General features: G+C 38.7%; 1 protein-coding gene across 1 annotated transcript in view; it reads left to right on the forward strand.

Moving 5' to 3' along the window:
• The window catches only part of GREB1L (GREB1 like retinoic acid receptor coactivator), a 146,788-nt gene that overhangs the window by 80,403 nt on the left and 48,674 nt on the right, over positions 1-17,711 (forward strand). The window contains exons 16-17 of the mRNA XM_046025774.1: positions 1,187-1,384; positions 15,322-15,502. Of these exons, the coding sequence (XP_045881730.1) occupies positions 1,187-1,384; positions 15,322-15,502 (379 nt within the window). The remainder of the gene's footprint in view (positions 1-1,186; positions 1,385-15,321; positions 15,503-17,711) is intronic.

Raw genomic sequence — 17,711 nt, forward strand, 5'->3', positions numbered from 1 at the left:
AAAAGATTTTTATTTATTTATTTGACAGAGAGGGAGGGAGAAAGAGAGAGAGCGCAAGCAGGCAGAGTGGCAGGCAGAGGGAGACAGAGAGAGGCAGGCTCCCCACCAAAGAAGGAGCCCAATGCGGGGTTCTATCCCAGGACCCTGGGATCATGACCTGAGCCAAAGCAGATGCTTCACTGACTGAGCCACCCAGGTACCCCATGCAATTTGATTTTAGAAAACATTAATTAATGCAAGTCAATTGTGGCCTTGTGCATTCCAGTCAAACTTTCACCTGTGCTCTTGATAAAAAGCAACCTCATAAAGAATTATGAAATGTTGCCTGCTCAAGGATTCCTCTAATCCTGCCTAGTTAATTGTGTGTGTGTGTGTGTGTGTGTGTGTGTGTGTGTGTGTGTGCACGTATGAGATTGATTGCTTGGCTATAAGTTGTAATAAAAAGCCACTGGCATGTTTAGAGTGTCTGGGCAATGTTCTAATGCATCACCTCTCGAGTGCCAACTGGCCCTGTCATGAGTCAGGTCACTTCAGATAGTACAGGAGTCAGCGTTGGAGCTGGCCACAACCACCTACCACTGACAGGTCATAAGCACTGGCAAGTCAAGTGGGAAGGAAGGTGAGGGGGTGTCTCTGTGACCTGTGTTATACAGTTCCTGGGAGAAGAATTTCAAATCATGTTGCAACTGCCTTGCTGGAGAGGAAATGTTTACTGTGGTGCTGTCCAGAAAAAGTTCAAAGGAATTCAGCATTAGTATGGTTACAGCCTCACCTCCTTTCCTGAATTCGGTCTGGGCTTGGGCACCTGACCTGTGCTGATAGTCCCAAAGAAAACTGGAAACTCTTGCTTCCCCTTTCCAGAGATCAGTCCTGGCTCCCACTGTGAGAGTGTAGTCTGTCCCGACATTTCTGGGTGGGGACGGGTGATGAATAGTGATCTGTGAGATGATCAGTCTATTTTAAAAGAACACATTTTTGCAAAATTATCACATGCGCTCTTGAACACATCCTTTCAGTCAAGTTTTCAGAGAAAATAAGCAAACCTATTAAGACTCAATAGAGAGTGAGACTAGAATGCTTGGTATAGAGCTTTACTGTGTATGTGTGTTATGTGTCCCCCACATAGGTTCACAGTGGCCGTCAACAGAAGAGAATTAATCTTATTCTTATGACTTTTTTATTTTAGATTTAGATAATGAAACCTTCCAAATTTATCAACCACAGCTAACGGTTGCCAGAAAACTCTTATCCCAGGTGTGTGCTATAGCAGACAGCGGCAGCCAGAGCCTGGACCTCGGCCACTTCAGCAAAGTGGACTTTATCATCATTGTCCCAAGATCAGAGGTTCTGGTCCAGCAAACTCTTCAACGGATTCGACAATCAGGTGAGACTGAACTTCCAAGAAGACCCCATGGCGATCCTACCTTAGATTCCCTCTGCCTCTTGCTTTTGCTTAATCCAAATGTTTATAGGACAATTCCATCTTCTTTTACAGTAATGCAAATTGGAAGAGCACTTTAAACATTATTTCAAATGTATCCATAAGTTTTCCCTCAAAGTTCTCTGACCTCTTCTCTCCTAGGTCAAGGGTAAATCGATGTGCACGTTTGCTTGATACTGTTAAGTCTGTGATGTAATTGGTGGACTAGAAACTGTTCATTCATTTATGAAGAGAAACTTTCTCAAGTCAGGGATAGCCCTGAATGGGGTGATGGGGTCTGTGCCCCCTGAGCTCCTGCTATGGGTTGGATAGGTCACATTCTCATCGGTGGCTTCTTAGATATTTACCCACTACCAGCACAATTTCAAACTAGAAGCCAGATCACCATCCCCCATGTGAACAATGATAACACCTCCTTAGAAAAATACAAAGTTAGGGGCACCTGGGTGTCTCGGTTGGCTGAGCATCCACCTTTTGATTTTAGCTCGGGTCTTGATCTCAGTGTTGTGAGTTCAAACCCTGATTTGGGCTCCATGCTGGCCATGGAGCCCAGTTGAAAAAAAATACAAAACTAGAATTTCTCCTGATGACTTTCAGAGAATGAGTATGGAAGAAAAAATCATTTTCCCAGAAAGTGGAAAAGGTAGGGAGCAAAAGATTTTAGCAGTCTGTGGTAAATAATATCCTTTCAAACATAAAATCCACCTAGAGTTAGAAGATGCCATAAATAATTAATTCAGAAAACTGGGACAGCTGAAAATGTTTGTCTTTGTAAGGTAGGTTTGAAAAGGAAATTACAAATGTCAAGTTGCTTCTGAGTACCTTAGCTGAGACACACACACACACACACACACACACACACAGATTTTAGCTGGAGGATGAATCTTTTTGCCACAGTAGAAAATTTTATTTTCAATACGTTTGAAAAAAAGTAAGAGGAAGAAAAATCCAAAAGAGCTTAAAATGTAGTTTACATGTAAAAAAAAAATGTAGTTTATATGTTTCATACCTATAATACAGTGCTCTTTAAACTTTAGTACACATATAAATCACATGGGGATCTTGCTAAAATGCAGTTTCCTCTTGGTGGGCCTGGGTGAGCTCATTTCTCTTTTTTTTAATTGAGGTATAATTGACATATAACTTTCTATTGGTTCCAGGTGTATAACATAATACACCTGATTTTCGATAATGAATAAATTTGATAATTGTATTTATTGTGAAATGATCACCATAATAAGTCTAGTTAACATCTGTTACCATACACGTTGCAGACATTTTTTCTTTTTTTTTTTTTCTTGTGATGAGGATTGCTAAGATTTACTCTCTTAGCAACTTTCAAAGATGCAATGCAGTATTATTAGCTGTAGTCACCATGCTGCACCTTATAACCCCAGCCCTTATTTATTTTACAGCTAGAAGTTTGTACCTTTTGAACACCTTCGCCCATTTCCCACTACCCCATCCCCAACTATCAATCTCCTCTCTGTATCTGTGGGCTCTTTTTTCATCGTCGTTTTTTGTTTGTTTTTATTTATTTTTGTTTGTTTTGTTTTTTAGATACCACATGTAAGTGAGTTCATATGGTATTTGTCTTTCTCTGTCTGACTTATTTCTGATTCTATATTTCTAACAACCTCCCAGGGGATGCCAATGCTGTTGGTGGGAGGACCACACTTTGAGTAGCATACTCTTTACAAAAACGTCCCTTGTTAGTTCCATGGGCCAAATGAGCTGAGAGACAATAGATTTTTTCCCTCTTTCCATGTGACTGAGCCATGTAAAGTCTTTCCATACCTTCTAGAGGCCCAAGTGCCTGGGAAACAGTGCAGTGTTTTTTTGTAGCCTCTAAAATTCTGAATGACAAGTTACAAAATGACCTATTGTAAATATTGACTTATAAGTGACTAGCTAAGAAGGTCAGATGCCTTCTCTTACAACTCACCAGAGTGAGTTCTAGGCTTTCTCAGCTACTGGCCATTTCTGCATTTCTCTCTGCTCCCATTGTGGAAAATGGTTAGGCTCATCAGATTTTTTTTTTTTTTTAAGGATTTTCACTTCCTTACCATGGAGGGAGTGCCTTCTCTTATAGATGTTTTATTTCTACCAATTGGCCTTTGTGACCATCCTGAGTTTGTGATCTGATATCTGAAATCATGCTTGAGCAAACATATCCTAGCTCCTGTTTCAAGTGGTGAAATCATCCATGGTCAGCAGTTACGCTCTCTGCAGAGCCTTTTCCTGAAATAACCTCTTGGTGACCTATACTTTCACCTTAATAAATCCAAGACCCTAAATAAAACCTGCATTTTTGACAGGTGAAGAAATTGTACAGATCCTTCCTTTTTCCTTCTCACTGCCCTTTTTTCTAAAGTGAGAAACTAAACGAAACTGTAAGATTATAACTCCTCGGTACCAGAATTTGACCAATGACATAAGCTTGGAATCCAGAAAAAGTCGATGTTAAGGACAGATTTGGAAAATTCAAGGCAAAGTATATCTTAAAAATTATTCACATCTGGCTTTAGCATATCTACTGAATTTTATGCTGCAAAAGCAATCACTTCACTATTTAAAAATAACTTTGTTCATTTTATTATTTAAAAAAATAGTTTTGGTCTTCATTTTAAAAAACAGAAAAATCAAAGTAGGTAAATTCACTTCTAATTAAGGAATTTATTAAATTTATAAATTTAAACATTTATAATCCCACTATTCAAAGATAACCACTTTTAAAATCTGGGTGTTAACAAATGACTTAATTCCTAGTGTTTAAGGCTTCCTTCCCTGCCTGTGTCTGTTTTTTCACCTGACATAGCTTGCACATTTTTCTATATCCTTAAAAGTTTTTGTAAACATCATTCTTAGTAAATATGCAGTATTCCATGTTATAATGGCACCAAAATTTTTTGGCTTTAATACTTAAACACCTTCATATTCTTGGAACATGTAACAATTGATAGGAGAGCAAGCACATTTAAGGTATAAAGAGGAATTGTCCACAGCACAGTAGTAAGCAGGAGACTATCCACTAAAACTACTCAGCATCAGAGCTAGGAAAGCAGAAAGGACTCTCAAATCATCAGTTCCATTTCCTTCTATTTCACCATGGGACTCTATAGGAGAGCTTCATTTGCCTAAGGTCACAGAGGGCAGCAGTGCCTTGGGGACAAGAACTGCTTTTTCATTTGTGCATGCCTTGTGCCCATTTGTGCCTCTCTCCAGCCAGGTGCAAGGAGGCACTCAACTAATCTTTGAATGAAGGACTGGAGGGAAGAAGGGGAGTGTTAGAGGGGGAATCAGTGTCCAAGTGCCCTGCTTTCTGATTCTATTTGCCTTTCTCCAAAGGAAGCATTTCAGCAGCTAGTTGGCCAGGAAAAGCACCTGGCAGGGAGAAGCAGCCAAGGCATGAAGAAAGGCCACATCCTTGGCAGCCCTTGTGTAGTTGAAAGAAAAGGTGAAAACAGAAACCATCACGTTGTGCAGACTCAGCTCTAAAGCAAAACATGTGAGACCTCAGCTCACTTCTAATTAAGGAAGGGAGGCAGAGAGGAATAAAGGAAAGAAAAAGAAAATATTATGGAAAGAATTTGAAGGTTACAAAAAGAAATGAAAGGGATTAAACATTTTTAAATTTTCCCAAAATGGATTTGTAACTGTTGGAATGATCAATGGAGAAGCAGCATAAGGAATTTTTAGACTATGGGAAATAGTTCTGTCTTAATGTCATTTTTAAAAACTTCGATGCGGTAGCATAATTCTCTTAATTTTAAGGAGACCCCAAATTCTATAAATTGGAACACTGGGGTATCGGGAATGGAACACTGGGATATCGGGGTGATCAAAATGCAAGCCGCTTTCAATTCAAGGTTGTTGGGTGCAATAGGAAGTATTAGTGACTGTCCATATTTTCCATCTTTTAAAATGGTGTCTGGGGGCGGTTCCCAGTGAATGGGAGCATATCTGGCAGCTTCCAGTCTTCCTGGTTTTATCATGCTCAGGGAACTGACACAAATTTGATGCCTCAGCACATACCTGGTTATATAAGAAACAGAGAAATATTTCTGTCTCCTGATATATGGGTAGCTTATTCTATCCATACAGAAATAAAGAGTTTGAAGGAAGCAGAAGAGATTAGGAGGGGAAGTGAAGAGATAGTGGAAGGCATTTTCACTTTCTGAAATGGATTTTCTTGTTCTCATTAACCTCATACCACCTTGTCAGTCACCTAAAATTTTAATAGAAAAAAATTATTTCTTGGGCAGTGACAGGCAGCAGGGAATAGGATCCCAAAGAAGAAAGTACTAGGAAGCTACTCTGTCCTGAGGTGGAACAGGGAAACACTAGAGATTCATTTGTACAAAAGCAAGTACCTAAAGTTAACATTCTTAAAATCAATTTCCAACCATGTAGTTAGCTGCCCAGTGCCCAGCCCTGGTTTGTAGCTATTGGTATTTGGCTCCAGGCCTCTGCCTCCCAACCTGCCATTATCTGGAGGTGCTTCCTAACCATCCAATAACCGGGCTTCTCTGTACCTTAAACTCCTCACCCACACTCCTCTGGAATCCCCTGCTCCTTTGTCATATCCCAGACCCTGCTGGATCCCAGAATCATCCATTCCAATATTCCCAGTGCCAGACCACAGAATTTCTTCCTACATACTCATAGTGTTGGACGCTATAGGGGAAAGAAAGTCAACCCTTCCAGCTGATACCATCATAAATTCTTTTTTGGCTCTCTAGTTGGATCTATCCCATTCCCCATGGTGGCTGGCTTCTCCAGATTCTGTTTCATCAAAACTTACGTCTTCATCCTTCTCTCTTAGCAAATGATTGTGCCATGGACTTCTCCCCTTCCCCACCCCAAAAAGAAAAAAGCTTCAGATAAAAACTTCCTACTTTCATATCTAGGAATATAACTGCCTACACACTTACCTTTTCCCCTTCCCTCCTGATCAGCGGAAGAGCTCTATGTAAGCCTGACTCTCTCACCTTCTCATTCTCATGGACCTCACACTATGGAGTATCTGAACTTCTTTCCTGGGACTCATTTTATCCACTTAAACCTGCCCCCACTCTCTCAAAGAAAAAACAAGCCTCTGTTAATCCTACCTAGCCCTCCAGCTCACCCTCCTCTGGTAAACTGCCCAATTTATAGAGAGTTGTCTATTGTTACCTTGTTTCCTCATCTTTCACTCCGGCCTCAACACCCTGCAAACCAGCCTCCACTTCCCACCCCCACCCTTTTAGGACTCTTAACAATGTTACCAGTGACCTTTTCAAGCCTTATCTGAACTCTTGATAGCACAGGTAACCTCCACTTCTTCCTTTAAACACTGCAGTTCCTGTGGCTTTCAAGACACAGTCTTTCCCAGCTTTTCTTCCACACCCTCCTGCACCCAGCACCCCCTACTGGGCTTCAGCCCTGGGCTGTGTGTTTGTTAGGGCTCTTTCCCCACAACTAGAAAGGAAAATATTCAGGGAACATTTCTGACTATAGATGGCATACCAGACACTTAGAATTTGTTGAACTGAATTTTTGTAACATTTTGTTGAATTGAATTTTAAGTTAAAATCTATTTTATAAGGAAGCCATAGAAGCAATATTTGAGATTTAATCATCCTCTGTCAAAACCAAATTTGGTCATTAAAACCGTATTTCATATAATGATAAATTATTGAACATTACTAATTCCAATGTAATTACATTGAAACTAATGATGTTGGCTAATTCAATTTAAATGAAAAATGAAAAAAAACGTATTTTGGAAATCTACTTTGGCTACAAGTAAAGGCCTTCAATGTGTATGTATTTAGGTGTGGCTGTCAGTCACACGGGGCTCTGAAGTGGTATCTGTGTGTTCAGAACATTGTTCTTATGCAGGTCGAGTGCTGCTTTCTTCCTCCACCCAAATAAACTACACAGTAGTATAGACTCACAGAGATAAGTCTACAGCAAACCCAGATTAAAGAATTCCCTCTGGTAGGAACACAGAAGGGAACCAGCTGGGCCACCAAGAGACAACAGAACCCAGTGCAGTGAGTGTAGTGAGTGTTGAAAACCATTAGTGGGGATTTTAACCAGCTGAGATTGCCAGGGTGAGGGAATGCCCATTGTCATCTTAGTACTTAAAATCTCAGCGTGTGCTAATGATTTAATATTTTCTTAATTTTCATTTTCTTTTAAGCAGTAGAATTGTTTTTGCATACCAAAATTTCGGAGAAATTAATTCCATCCAAAGAGAAGATGAGCAGCTAAAACTGAGAGTAGTTGCATTTTTCCTTGGCTTATCTTCTTGATGAGAAGAGCAAGAAATAAAAATTAGAAATAAAAAATTTAGAAATAAAATTCTATGTTAAAAACATCAGAGGATAAGAACATACAAGCCGGGGGTGCCTGGATGGCTCAGTCAGGCATCTACCTTCAGCTCAGTTTATGATCCCGGGGTCCTGGGATGGAGCCCTGCGTCTGGGAGCCTGCTTCTCCATTTCCCTCTGCCCCTTCCCACTGCTCAGGTGTTCTCTCTCTCAAATAAATAAAGTCTTTAAAAAAAAAAAAAAAGAAGAAGAACACACAAGCCAGATGAATTGTTCTCTCCAAACAAACAGGCAGTGTAAATGGGCATTGGTTTGAGTCCTGGGTTGTCTTCACTATACCTGGTCATTTCAGATTTCCCTGATCATTATCAGTTTGATGTGATATTCAGGCTGATTAGCTGCTGCTTCTAGTGAAGGATGCTGGCCACTCATTCAGACTTTCCATCTTTGCGGAAGGGCCTTTGGCACTGGTGCTCATAAGGTATTATGGACTTGGTGTGTATGTTCTTGCTTTTATTCCCCTTCAAGACCCTCGGGTGGAAGAAAAAATGCTGCTTCCCCTTTAAAGGGTTTAGAATAATGGCCTCAGAAGACATGATGTTTCTCTTTAATCCCATGGAGGGGAACAGAGGCTAGTGCTCAGTTTCCCTTAAGCCCATCTGGCTCCTGTAGCCTTCGGTAAAAAGAAGGCAGCACAAATGGCAACAATCAGGCTGCTTGAAGTCCTTAGCCATCCAAGAAGCTTCCTCTCCAGGGATGTTTCAACTTGGTTATTTCCATGGAAGATGTTCACGACTGAGTCACAGCCTCTGGTGCTCCCAAACTTCAGGTCAGTCATCTTTAGGGAACACAGGGATTCCCAACCGCCACTGGCTGTATTCTAGAACTCAGTGAGTTAAAAAATAAGAAGAGTTACTGATGCCTTCTAACTTCTCGTTCACGTTAAGAGTCAGCTTTATTATTTAAGCAGACATGACCCTGAATCTGTCAGAGCAACCGTTAGTACCCCAGGTGGGCCCTGCTGATGTCCATCTTTTATTGTGAAGTTGAAAAAATGTGATGGATTTGTTCATGATTTATTAGAATATATTTAACCCTATATAACCGTGTGTAACTGTGATAAAGAAATTATCAAGAAGACAGGAAGGGACCTTTCTCGGACCACCCTTTTCTTAGCGCTTCTGACAGTTTTCTGATTCCCATGCCACTGTGAATATTTTTGAAAAAATAAAACAAAACATGAAGACTAAACCACAAGTGAGTGAAATATTCATCTATATTAGGTAGAAGAGATATGGGGATGAGATGAGTATAACTTTTTATAGAGTTTTAACTTTCAATCCTTATAAATGAATTATGAATTAAAAATTAAAGTGGGAAAAACTTAATGTTGAAAGCAAACAAAAATAAATGAACTTTACTGCATATCAAGTTAATAACATAGCCGTACACCAAAAAGAATTAATTCAAGTATTTTTAACACAGTTTTCTTATTGTAATCTCTCAATGTGATCTATCCTAAGAGCACAAAAAAATTCAAAATGAATTTAAAACTTTAATTTATATATTGTTGAGAGTGGTATTGATAATTTAAAAACTATTTTGTGTATATCACAGGGTAGAGCAAATGAGTAAATATTTTAATGTTGCCGAACACCAGGGTTCTCACATGAAAGAAGGCAGCCTTAAATATGGAATGGGGAAAAGAAATATTCTTTTTAGATTTAAATTGAATATAAGTATGAACTCATAATTTGAAAAAAATTAAAAATGTTTCCTAATCTGTGCACTAAAATGTCTTAAAAATAGTAACATTTCAGGGACATCTGGGTGGTTCAGTTGGTTAAGCCTTTGCCTTTGGCTCAGTTCATGACCCCAGGGTCCTGGGATCGAGTCCTACACTGGGCTCCTTGCTCAGTGGAGAGCCCACTTCTCCCTCTGCCTATTGCTACCCCTGCTTGTGCTCTCTCTCTGACAAATAAATAAATATAATCTTTAAAAAAAAAATTGTGACATCTCAGTATTAGTATGTACACTTAGCATCTAGATAGATCTTGCCTTATAAATACCAATCTCCACTGCCTCAGCCCTGAGGTGGGAACAGTCTGGAATCTTGTTGTATCAGAAAGTGACAAAGTACTCCAAGATCAATGGGGACATTTCAAAAGGACATAACAGCCTGCTTAAAGGGACTTTTACGAACCAAATTTGGTAATTTCGAGTATCAAAATGAATGATCCTAATGGATTGTAACCTATTGAATTCTTTTTTAAATCCACAAGTCCACAAGTAATATTTAAAAAAAAAAATCAAAGGGACAGGAGATGTGAGGGGTTGGGAGCAAACCCTTCTTTACAAGAGTACCAGCTAATAAATGTAGGAAAACATATAGAATTAGAAAATCTCTATTTTGCATTACCAATGTATTACTGATTATGACAAGTATCAAGAGATACTAACTAAAACAATACATAGAGGCACTTGGGTGACTTCGACCAACCAAAATCAAGAGCATCTGACCCTTGATTTGGGCTCAGGTCATGATCTCGGGGTCCTGAGATCAAGCTGCACCTGGGACTTCGAGCTCAACATGGAGTCTGTTTGAGGATTCTCCCTCTCTCCCTCTGTCCCTCCCCCTACATGTCATCCCACATATTAAAAATTACACAAGGGAAAATGTATCTTTACAATGGAGAGATTTGGCAGCAGGCAATACCATAACCAAGTAATCAAACTTTGCCCTCTCCAGTTATAAGACAGATTGACATTATGAGCAAAGAGAAGTCCACAATGTCACCTATGAGGTGTCCTTGCCAAAAATATTTAACCTGAGTCTGATTACAAGGATGCTCCCAAACAAATTCAGATTATATGGCATTTTACAAAACAATTAACTTGCATTTAAAAAAAAAATCAGTGAAAAGACCAAAAAGAAAAAAAAAGCAGGGGAGATCTTTTAATTATGAATAAAGAGACATGGCAACCAAGTGCAATGCTTAATTCTTGATTAGATCCTAGATCTAAAAAGAAAAAGAAAAAACACAGCCCTGGGACATTTGAGTTGGTGAAACTCAAATGGGGGTTGGTATTAGAGAATATTATATCGGTGTTAGTTTAATTCCTAGGAGATAATGAAGTTATATAGGAAACTGTCTTTGCTTTTATTAAATACATATTGCAGTATTTAGGGGTGAATATTGTGATATGTTACTACCAAATTATCCAGCAGTAATGATAATAAATAAAAAGTAATAAAGAGAAAAAGCAAATGCAACAAAATATTAACAATTAGTGAATCTAATTGAAGGGTATTACACTGGTCTTTTCTATAATATTCAAAATAGAAAACAAAAGGCAAATAGTCACTTTTCATTGATGATATGTCCATCAAATAGAATTAAGTATAGCTATTAATGTTTTCAAGTAGTTTCTAAAACATGGATGGATATTTGCATCCTTCTCTTTTAAGAAATTTTAAATAGTCGAGGCGCCTGGGTGGCTCAGTGGGTTAAAGCCTCTGCCTTTGGCTCAGGTCATGATCTCAGGGTCCTGGGATCGAGCCCCTCATCGGGCTCTCTGCTCAGCGGGGAGCCTGCTTCCTCCTCTCTCTCTGCCTGCCTCTCTGCCTAGTTGTGATTTCTCTCTGTCAAATAAATAAAATATTTTTTTTAAAAAAGAAATTTTAAATAGTGAATAAATTAAATTTATAAAATTTATAAAAGATATTATAAATCACAATATAGTGAACATTTACATACCCATTAAAATAAGGAACACTGGAGTCTTGTTTTCCTTCTTGATGTCAATGTTTTTCTTCTTTCAAAGGTAACCATTATTCTGAATTTTCTGTTTATTATTCCCTTGTTTTATTTATAGTTTTGCTAACTCCTAAACATTATATATTAATTTATATTATAATAACTATGTTAATATATAAACACAATAACTCCTAAACAATATATTGCTAAGTTTCACAACCTTTAGAACTTTTGTAAATGGAATCTATGCATGTGTCTGTAATTTGCTTTTTACACTCAACATTACATCCCTGAGACTGATCCTGTTGTTATGTGTAATTGTAATTCATTCATTTTACTGCTTTTTAATATTCTAGTACATGAATATATTACACATTTTTAAACAGTTTACTACTGATAGACATTTGGTTGTTTCTATGATATAGTTCTGTTTAGGTCTTCTTTAATGTCATTAATAGTTTCATCATTTTCCTTATAAAGATCTTATACACCTTTATTCCTAGCTACTTACTATTTTTATGTTATTGCAAATGTTTTTTTAAAAACATATATACTTCTTATGCTGAGCGAAATAAGTCAAGCAGAGAGAGTCAAGTATCATATGGTCTCACTTATTTGTGGAGCATAACAAAGAACACGGAGGACATGGGGAGATGGAGAGGAGAGGGAGTTGAGGGAAAATGGAAGGGGAGATGAACCATGAGAGACTATGGACTCTGAAAAACAACCAGAGGGCTTTGAAGGGGCGGGTGGGGGGGGGGGGAGGTTGAGGAACCAGGTGGTGGGTAATAGGGAGGGCACGTACTGCATGGAGCACTGGGTGTGATGCCAAAACAATGAACACTGTTATGCTGTAAATAAACAAATAAACAAATTAAAAAAAACATATATACTTCTTAATTGCTTACAGCTAGTGTATAGAAATGCAGCCGATTTTTATAAATTGATACTGACTCTATTAACTTAACCAAATTCTTTTTTTTTTAAGATTTTATTCATTTATTTGACAGAGATCACAAGGAGGCAGAGAGGCAGGCAGAGAGAGAGGGAGGAGCAGGCTCCCCACTGAGCAGAGAGCCTGATGCGGGGCTCGATCCCAGGCCCCTGAGATTATGACTCGAGCAGAGGCAGAGGCTTAACCCGCTGAGCCACCCAGGCACCCCAACTTAACCAAGTTCTTATGTTTTATTTATCTGTGGATTGTTTTGCATTTTCTACACAGACATATTATTAATAAACAGTGATCATTTGTTTCTTATTTTACAGTTACAAGTCAAAAATATCAGGAAATACAATTACAAAATATTAGGTAGCATGATACGCATAGGAAAAGACACAGGAAGGAATGCACAGAAATGTTCACAGTAGCTTATTTTGAGTTAAAAAATTGTGGATAAATTTTTTTTTAATATATCTCTATACTTTCCAGTTTTTCCAAGATGAGTATCTTTCACTTTCATAGCCAGGAAAGAAACAGTACTTAAAAATAAAAGCAAGTCTAAAACAAACTTTAAAGGTAAGGATTACCTACTAAAAATGCCCAGTTAGAACTTAAAATGTCAAGTATCTATGATATGCTTGCTCCCCACCCAAATTCACCCCTGCAGGGCCAGATGGCCACATAGTCACATATCATATCTAAGAGAACAACCTCTTAGATTCATGGAACTTTGTCTTTCCATTAGGGCATGTATGAAATTGACCTGTCAAAGATCTTTATTCATTTGTTCTGAAATGTGGTCAACTCTTAATTGTCCATAAGAAATATTTTTATTCTTTATGAATTATTTATGGTCTTTTCTAGTAAGTTACCATTAACTTGCACTGCTTATTTCCTAGGGATAAACTTAGGAAATATAGACTTATTTTCAACTGGCACTGTTCTCCCTATTATACAGATTAAGGAAACAGAAACACCCAGAGATTAAGTCGTTCTCTATTTCTCTGCTCACCTGCTCTATCACCTCCTCCCATAGTATGTCCTTGTCTCCCATCATGACACTTGTCAAAATTATCCGTCTTCTCCATCATAAGCTCCATGAGGTTAAGACCTCTGTCCTGCTTTCCTGTGCATCCCAATGACTAGCACAATACCTCACATGGTGCCTGATGTGCTCAGTAAACCACTATGGAATGTTGAATGAATTTTACAAGCAATCCACTTTCAGAAAAATCAGGATATCTGCCACCGTACATGTGTAATTGGTTTCAGGTATAGTCACAGTAACATTTGGCTACATTGGGTGAAAATTGAAAACAATGTCTGGGTAAAATCTTCTCATGAAAAATGTTTGAAAGCAAAATGATCTTTCTGTTCACTTTTTCTTGTATAATGAATTTCCCATATGGTAAAACATTCTTCCTGTTTTCTTTTATACCATTTGGAACTATTACTATTACAGTGTCTAGATGTTAATTGTGTATAGTTGTAATTGAGCTGATTTTATCTGAAAGGAAAAGCTAGATAAAACTAAGTCAACATAACTCTATAGAAGTCTCTGAAATTAACTTGTTTCTTTTCAATTTTTTTTTTCACATAGTTGTGGCTGGTGGGGATTTGGCTGATATTAGATGCTGAATAGATACCCTCTAGCTTTGGGAGCCCAGGCTGATCCTCAAGGCTTCCATAACATATCTAACCCCAAAATTAGCCTTTTGGTTCCTTCTCCTTCTTGAAGGGCTGTGGGCTTGAGTCACAAGGCTTTCATTTCAGGGGGAGTAGGTGGTGGTGGTTAGTCCTTCCCCCCATGCAGTTAAAGGTCTGGAAGAGGAGGTTGCCCTTGGTTTGGGGTTTTTCCCTCTAACTTCATTGAGATATAATTGCATATAACGTTGTGTAAGTTTAAGGTGTACAGTGTACACCTTGAGGATTTGACACTTCTTTATATTGTCAAATGTTTATACAATACGGTTAGTTGACACATCCTTCACCTCACATATTTATCATTTTGTGTCTTCATTTTGAAGGGGGATTTTGTGTTTTAACTGATTATCCCAACAACACTGTCATGTGCCTCAAACTTTTTAGATGTTTGAATATAGAAGTAATTATATTCTAGACAGAGATAATGATACAGTACAGAAGTTTCCATTTCTAATATTTTGAGAATATAGTAATCTTGGGTAATTCCATTCATTTTATTAATTTGGTACATATTCCAACATTCATTGAGGACTGCCCATACTCTAGATATTTTGCAAAACTCTCACTGTATAAAATGAGTAAAATATTACCTTAAAAAGCTCCCAGTCTACTTATGGTATATTTGGACATCTTATGTTATTCTCCTTTCTCTTATATATGTTTTGTTGCTAAATTTGGGGGCAAAGAAGGCTTATGTGATTATATTAATCTGGTCAAGAGCTATGGCTCTGAGTCACCTATGGTAACTGTCAGTAGCAACATTTCAATACAAATAGAATTTAATTAGACATAGCCTTCATACATTGGACAGCTTCTACTTAGTGTATCAAGTTGTTTGTTCCCTGTTGCCCTTTGTGTGGGGTGTAGTAGGTGGGGTGGGGAGGGGGGGTCTAAGGAAGAAGAAATCTGATATTTCCTCATCAAAATTCTGGTGGGGAATATACAAGAGAAGTATCTGCTCTACTGGGTGTGGTGCAAGAACAATGAATTCTGTTACACTGAAAAGAAATTTTTAAAAAAAGGCAAAAAAGAAAAAGTATCTGCTCTGTAAAAACCGATACATACAGCTAATACCTGGTATACCAGTTGACACTGAACTTCAGTTTATTTCATTTATATATGTATGTGTGAAAAGATAAACACCTTTTTTCTTCTTGGCAGGTGTCCTTGTAGACTTGGGTCTGGAGGAAAATGGGACAGCTTATCAGAGAGCAGAGAAATATGTTGTTCGTCTAGACAATGAGATTCAAACCAAGTTTGAAGTTTTTATGAGAAGGGTAAAACAGAACCCGTACACACTGTTTGTGCTGGTTCATGACAACTCCCATGTGGAACTAACGAGGTGATTGCTTCAGAGTGAGCAAATATAGCTTTTCTTCTAGCACAGCAATGGTTTTATCATAAATTCCCGAAAACCCCAGAGACCCTAACACTTGACATCTTCTTACTGGTAACTTATTCCTACTCCTTCCCTGTGCTCTCAACTTTCCCAACCAATTTAGTGTTGATTTCATTTTAACTATATTGTGAGTGAATTTAGATATCCCTGTTAAAGGGGACCTGGGTGGCACAGGCAGTTAAATGGCCAACTCAACAGTTTCAGCTCAGATCGTGGTCTCAGTGCTGTGATTTCAGAGTCATGAATTTACAGTCCTGAGGTTGAGCCTGGTCTTGGCCTTGAGCTCCTTGCTCAGTGGAGAGTCTGCTTAAGTTTCTATTTTTCCCTCTATCTCTGACCCTACCGCTCCTCATGGTCTCCTTCTCTCTCTCTCAAATTAAAAAAAAAGTATCTTTTAAGAAAGAAAGGAAAGACGGAAGGACGGAAGGAGTAGAGAGGGAGGGAGGGAGGAAGAAAGGAAGGGAGAGAGAAAGAGAAAGAAAGAAAGAAACCAACCCGTTAAAAAGCGGTCTTCAGGGTATTGTAGAACTCAGCTCTCTCAGAGAAAGGGCAACAGCAGGAGAGTTGATGTTCATGAGCTCCCAGAAGGGCCATGTGCTTTCCTTTCTCCACTCTTCTTCCTTCCCAGTCCTTTTCCCCCTTTCTCCCGTCCTCTTCTCTTCTTTCCTCTTTTCCTGTTGCTCCTCTTCCTTGTCTTTCATTTGCTCTAATAATTTTTTTTAATTTTTAGAGTTTATTTATTTATTTTAAGTAATCTCTATACCCAACATGGGACTCAAACTCACAAAGTCAAGATCAAGAGTCATATGCTATCCTATCCTAGCCTTCCTACCCTACCTGGATACCTTGAACAGTAGTAAAGATGCCACTTAAAGATCTGAGAGCAGGGGTGCCTGCTGTTGGAAGAGCATATGACTCTTGATCTTGATGTTGTGAGTTTGAGCCCCATGTTGGGTATAGAGATTACTTTTTAAAAATAAATAAATAAACTCTAAAAATTAAAAAAAAAAAAAGATGTTAGAGCAAATCTGAAACTTTCCCCAATTTACCAGTTTAAACAAGAGAATATCCTATTTCTCAGGTGGGTTTACAGTGAAAGAATAGTAAATGTGGCATGATGGAGCCAGTTTTGCTCCCAGACCAAATTATCGTAATTATCTGTTAGTGTACCTTTCATCTTATGGATTAAAAAAGCAAGTTTGGGCATCATCGAGTGTTCATAGGTTTTCCTTTCTTTGGACACACTGAGGTTAAGCATATGAAAGATTCGGGGTCCATTGTAGAAATATCAGAATTGCAAAAGCACTTGTTCAGAAGCCAGAATGTGTTTGGAATTCTATAATCTAAACTCTAAAGCCATATGCAAGCATAAATAAGATCTTGCATAGCATGTTAGAAAGAAAGAAGGAAAGAAAGTAAGTGAGGGAGGGATGGGGGAAGGAAGGAAGGCAGGAAGAAGAAAAAAAAAGAAGGACTTTGAAAGGGAGGAATGGAGGGAGGGAAGGAAGGAAAGGAGGAGGGAAAGAAGGAAAGGAAGGGGGGCGCCTGGGTGGCTCAGTTGGTTAAGCCGCTGCCTTCGGATCAGGTCATGATCTCAGGGTCCTGGGATCGAGTCCCGCATCGGGCTCTCTGCTCAGCAGGGGGCCTGGCTGCCTCTCTGCCTGCCTCTCTGCCTGCCTCTCTGCCTGCCTCTCTGCCTGCTTGTGATCTCTTTCTGTCAAGTAAATAAATAAAATCTTTAAAAAAAAAAAAGAAAGGAAGGGAGGTAGGGAGGAAGGAAGGAAGAAGAAAAAAAGGAGATTGAAAGGGAGGAAGGGAGGGAGGGAAGGAAAGATGGAAGGGAAGAAAGAAAGAAAAAAGAAGGAAAGAGGAAAAAGAAAGAAAAAAGAGAGAGGAAGGGAGGGAGGGAGGAGGTGAGGGAGGGAGGGAAGGAGTGAGAAATAGGAAGAAAGTAAGAAAAGTAAAAGAAAAAGGAAGGAAGGGAGGGAGGGAGAGAGGGAGGGAGGAAGGAAGGTTGCCCAGATGCTCTTCAGTTACTCCTAGTCTTCTATGAGCAAAAATAGCTCAGTCACCTGATGTACCTCATCTTTGAAAGTTTGGGGTAATAACTCTGAGGATGTATATTGGATCACTCTATATGTAATTCTCCGGG

The sequence above is a fragment of the Meles meles genome, chromosome 12 (genome assembly GCF_922984935.1).
Source record: "Meles meles chromosome 12, mMelMel3.1 paternal haplotype, whole genome shotgun sequence".
Classification (NCBI taxonomy): Eukaryota; Metazoa; Chordata; class Mammalia; order Carnivora; family Mustelidae; genus Meles; species Meles meles.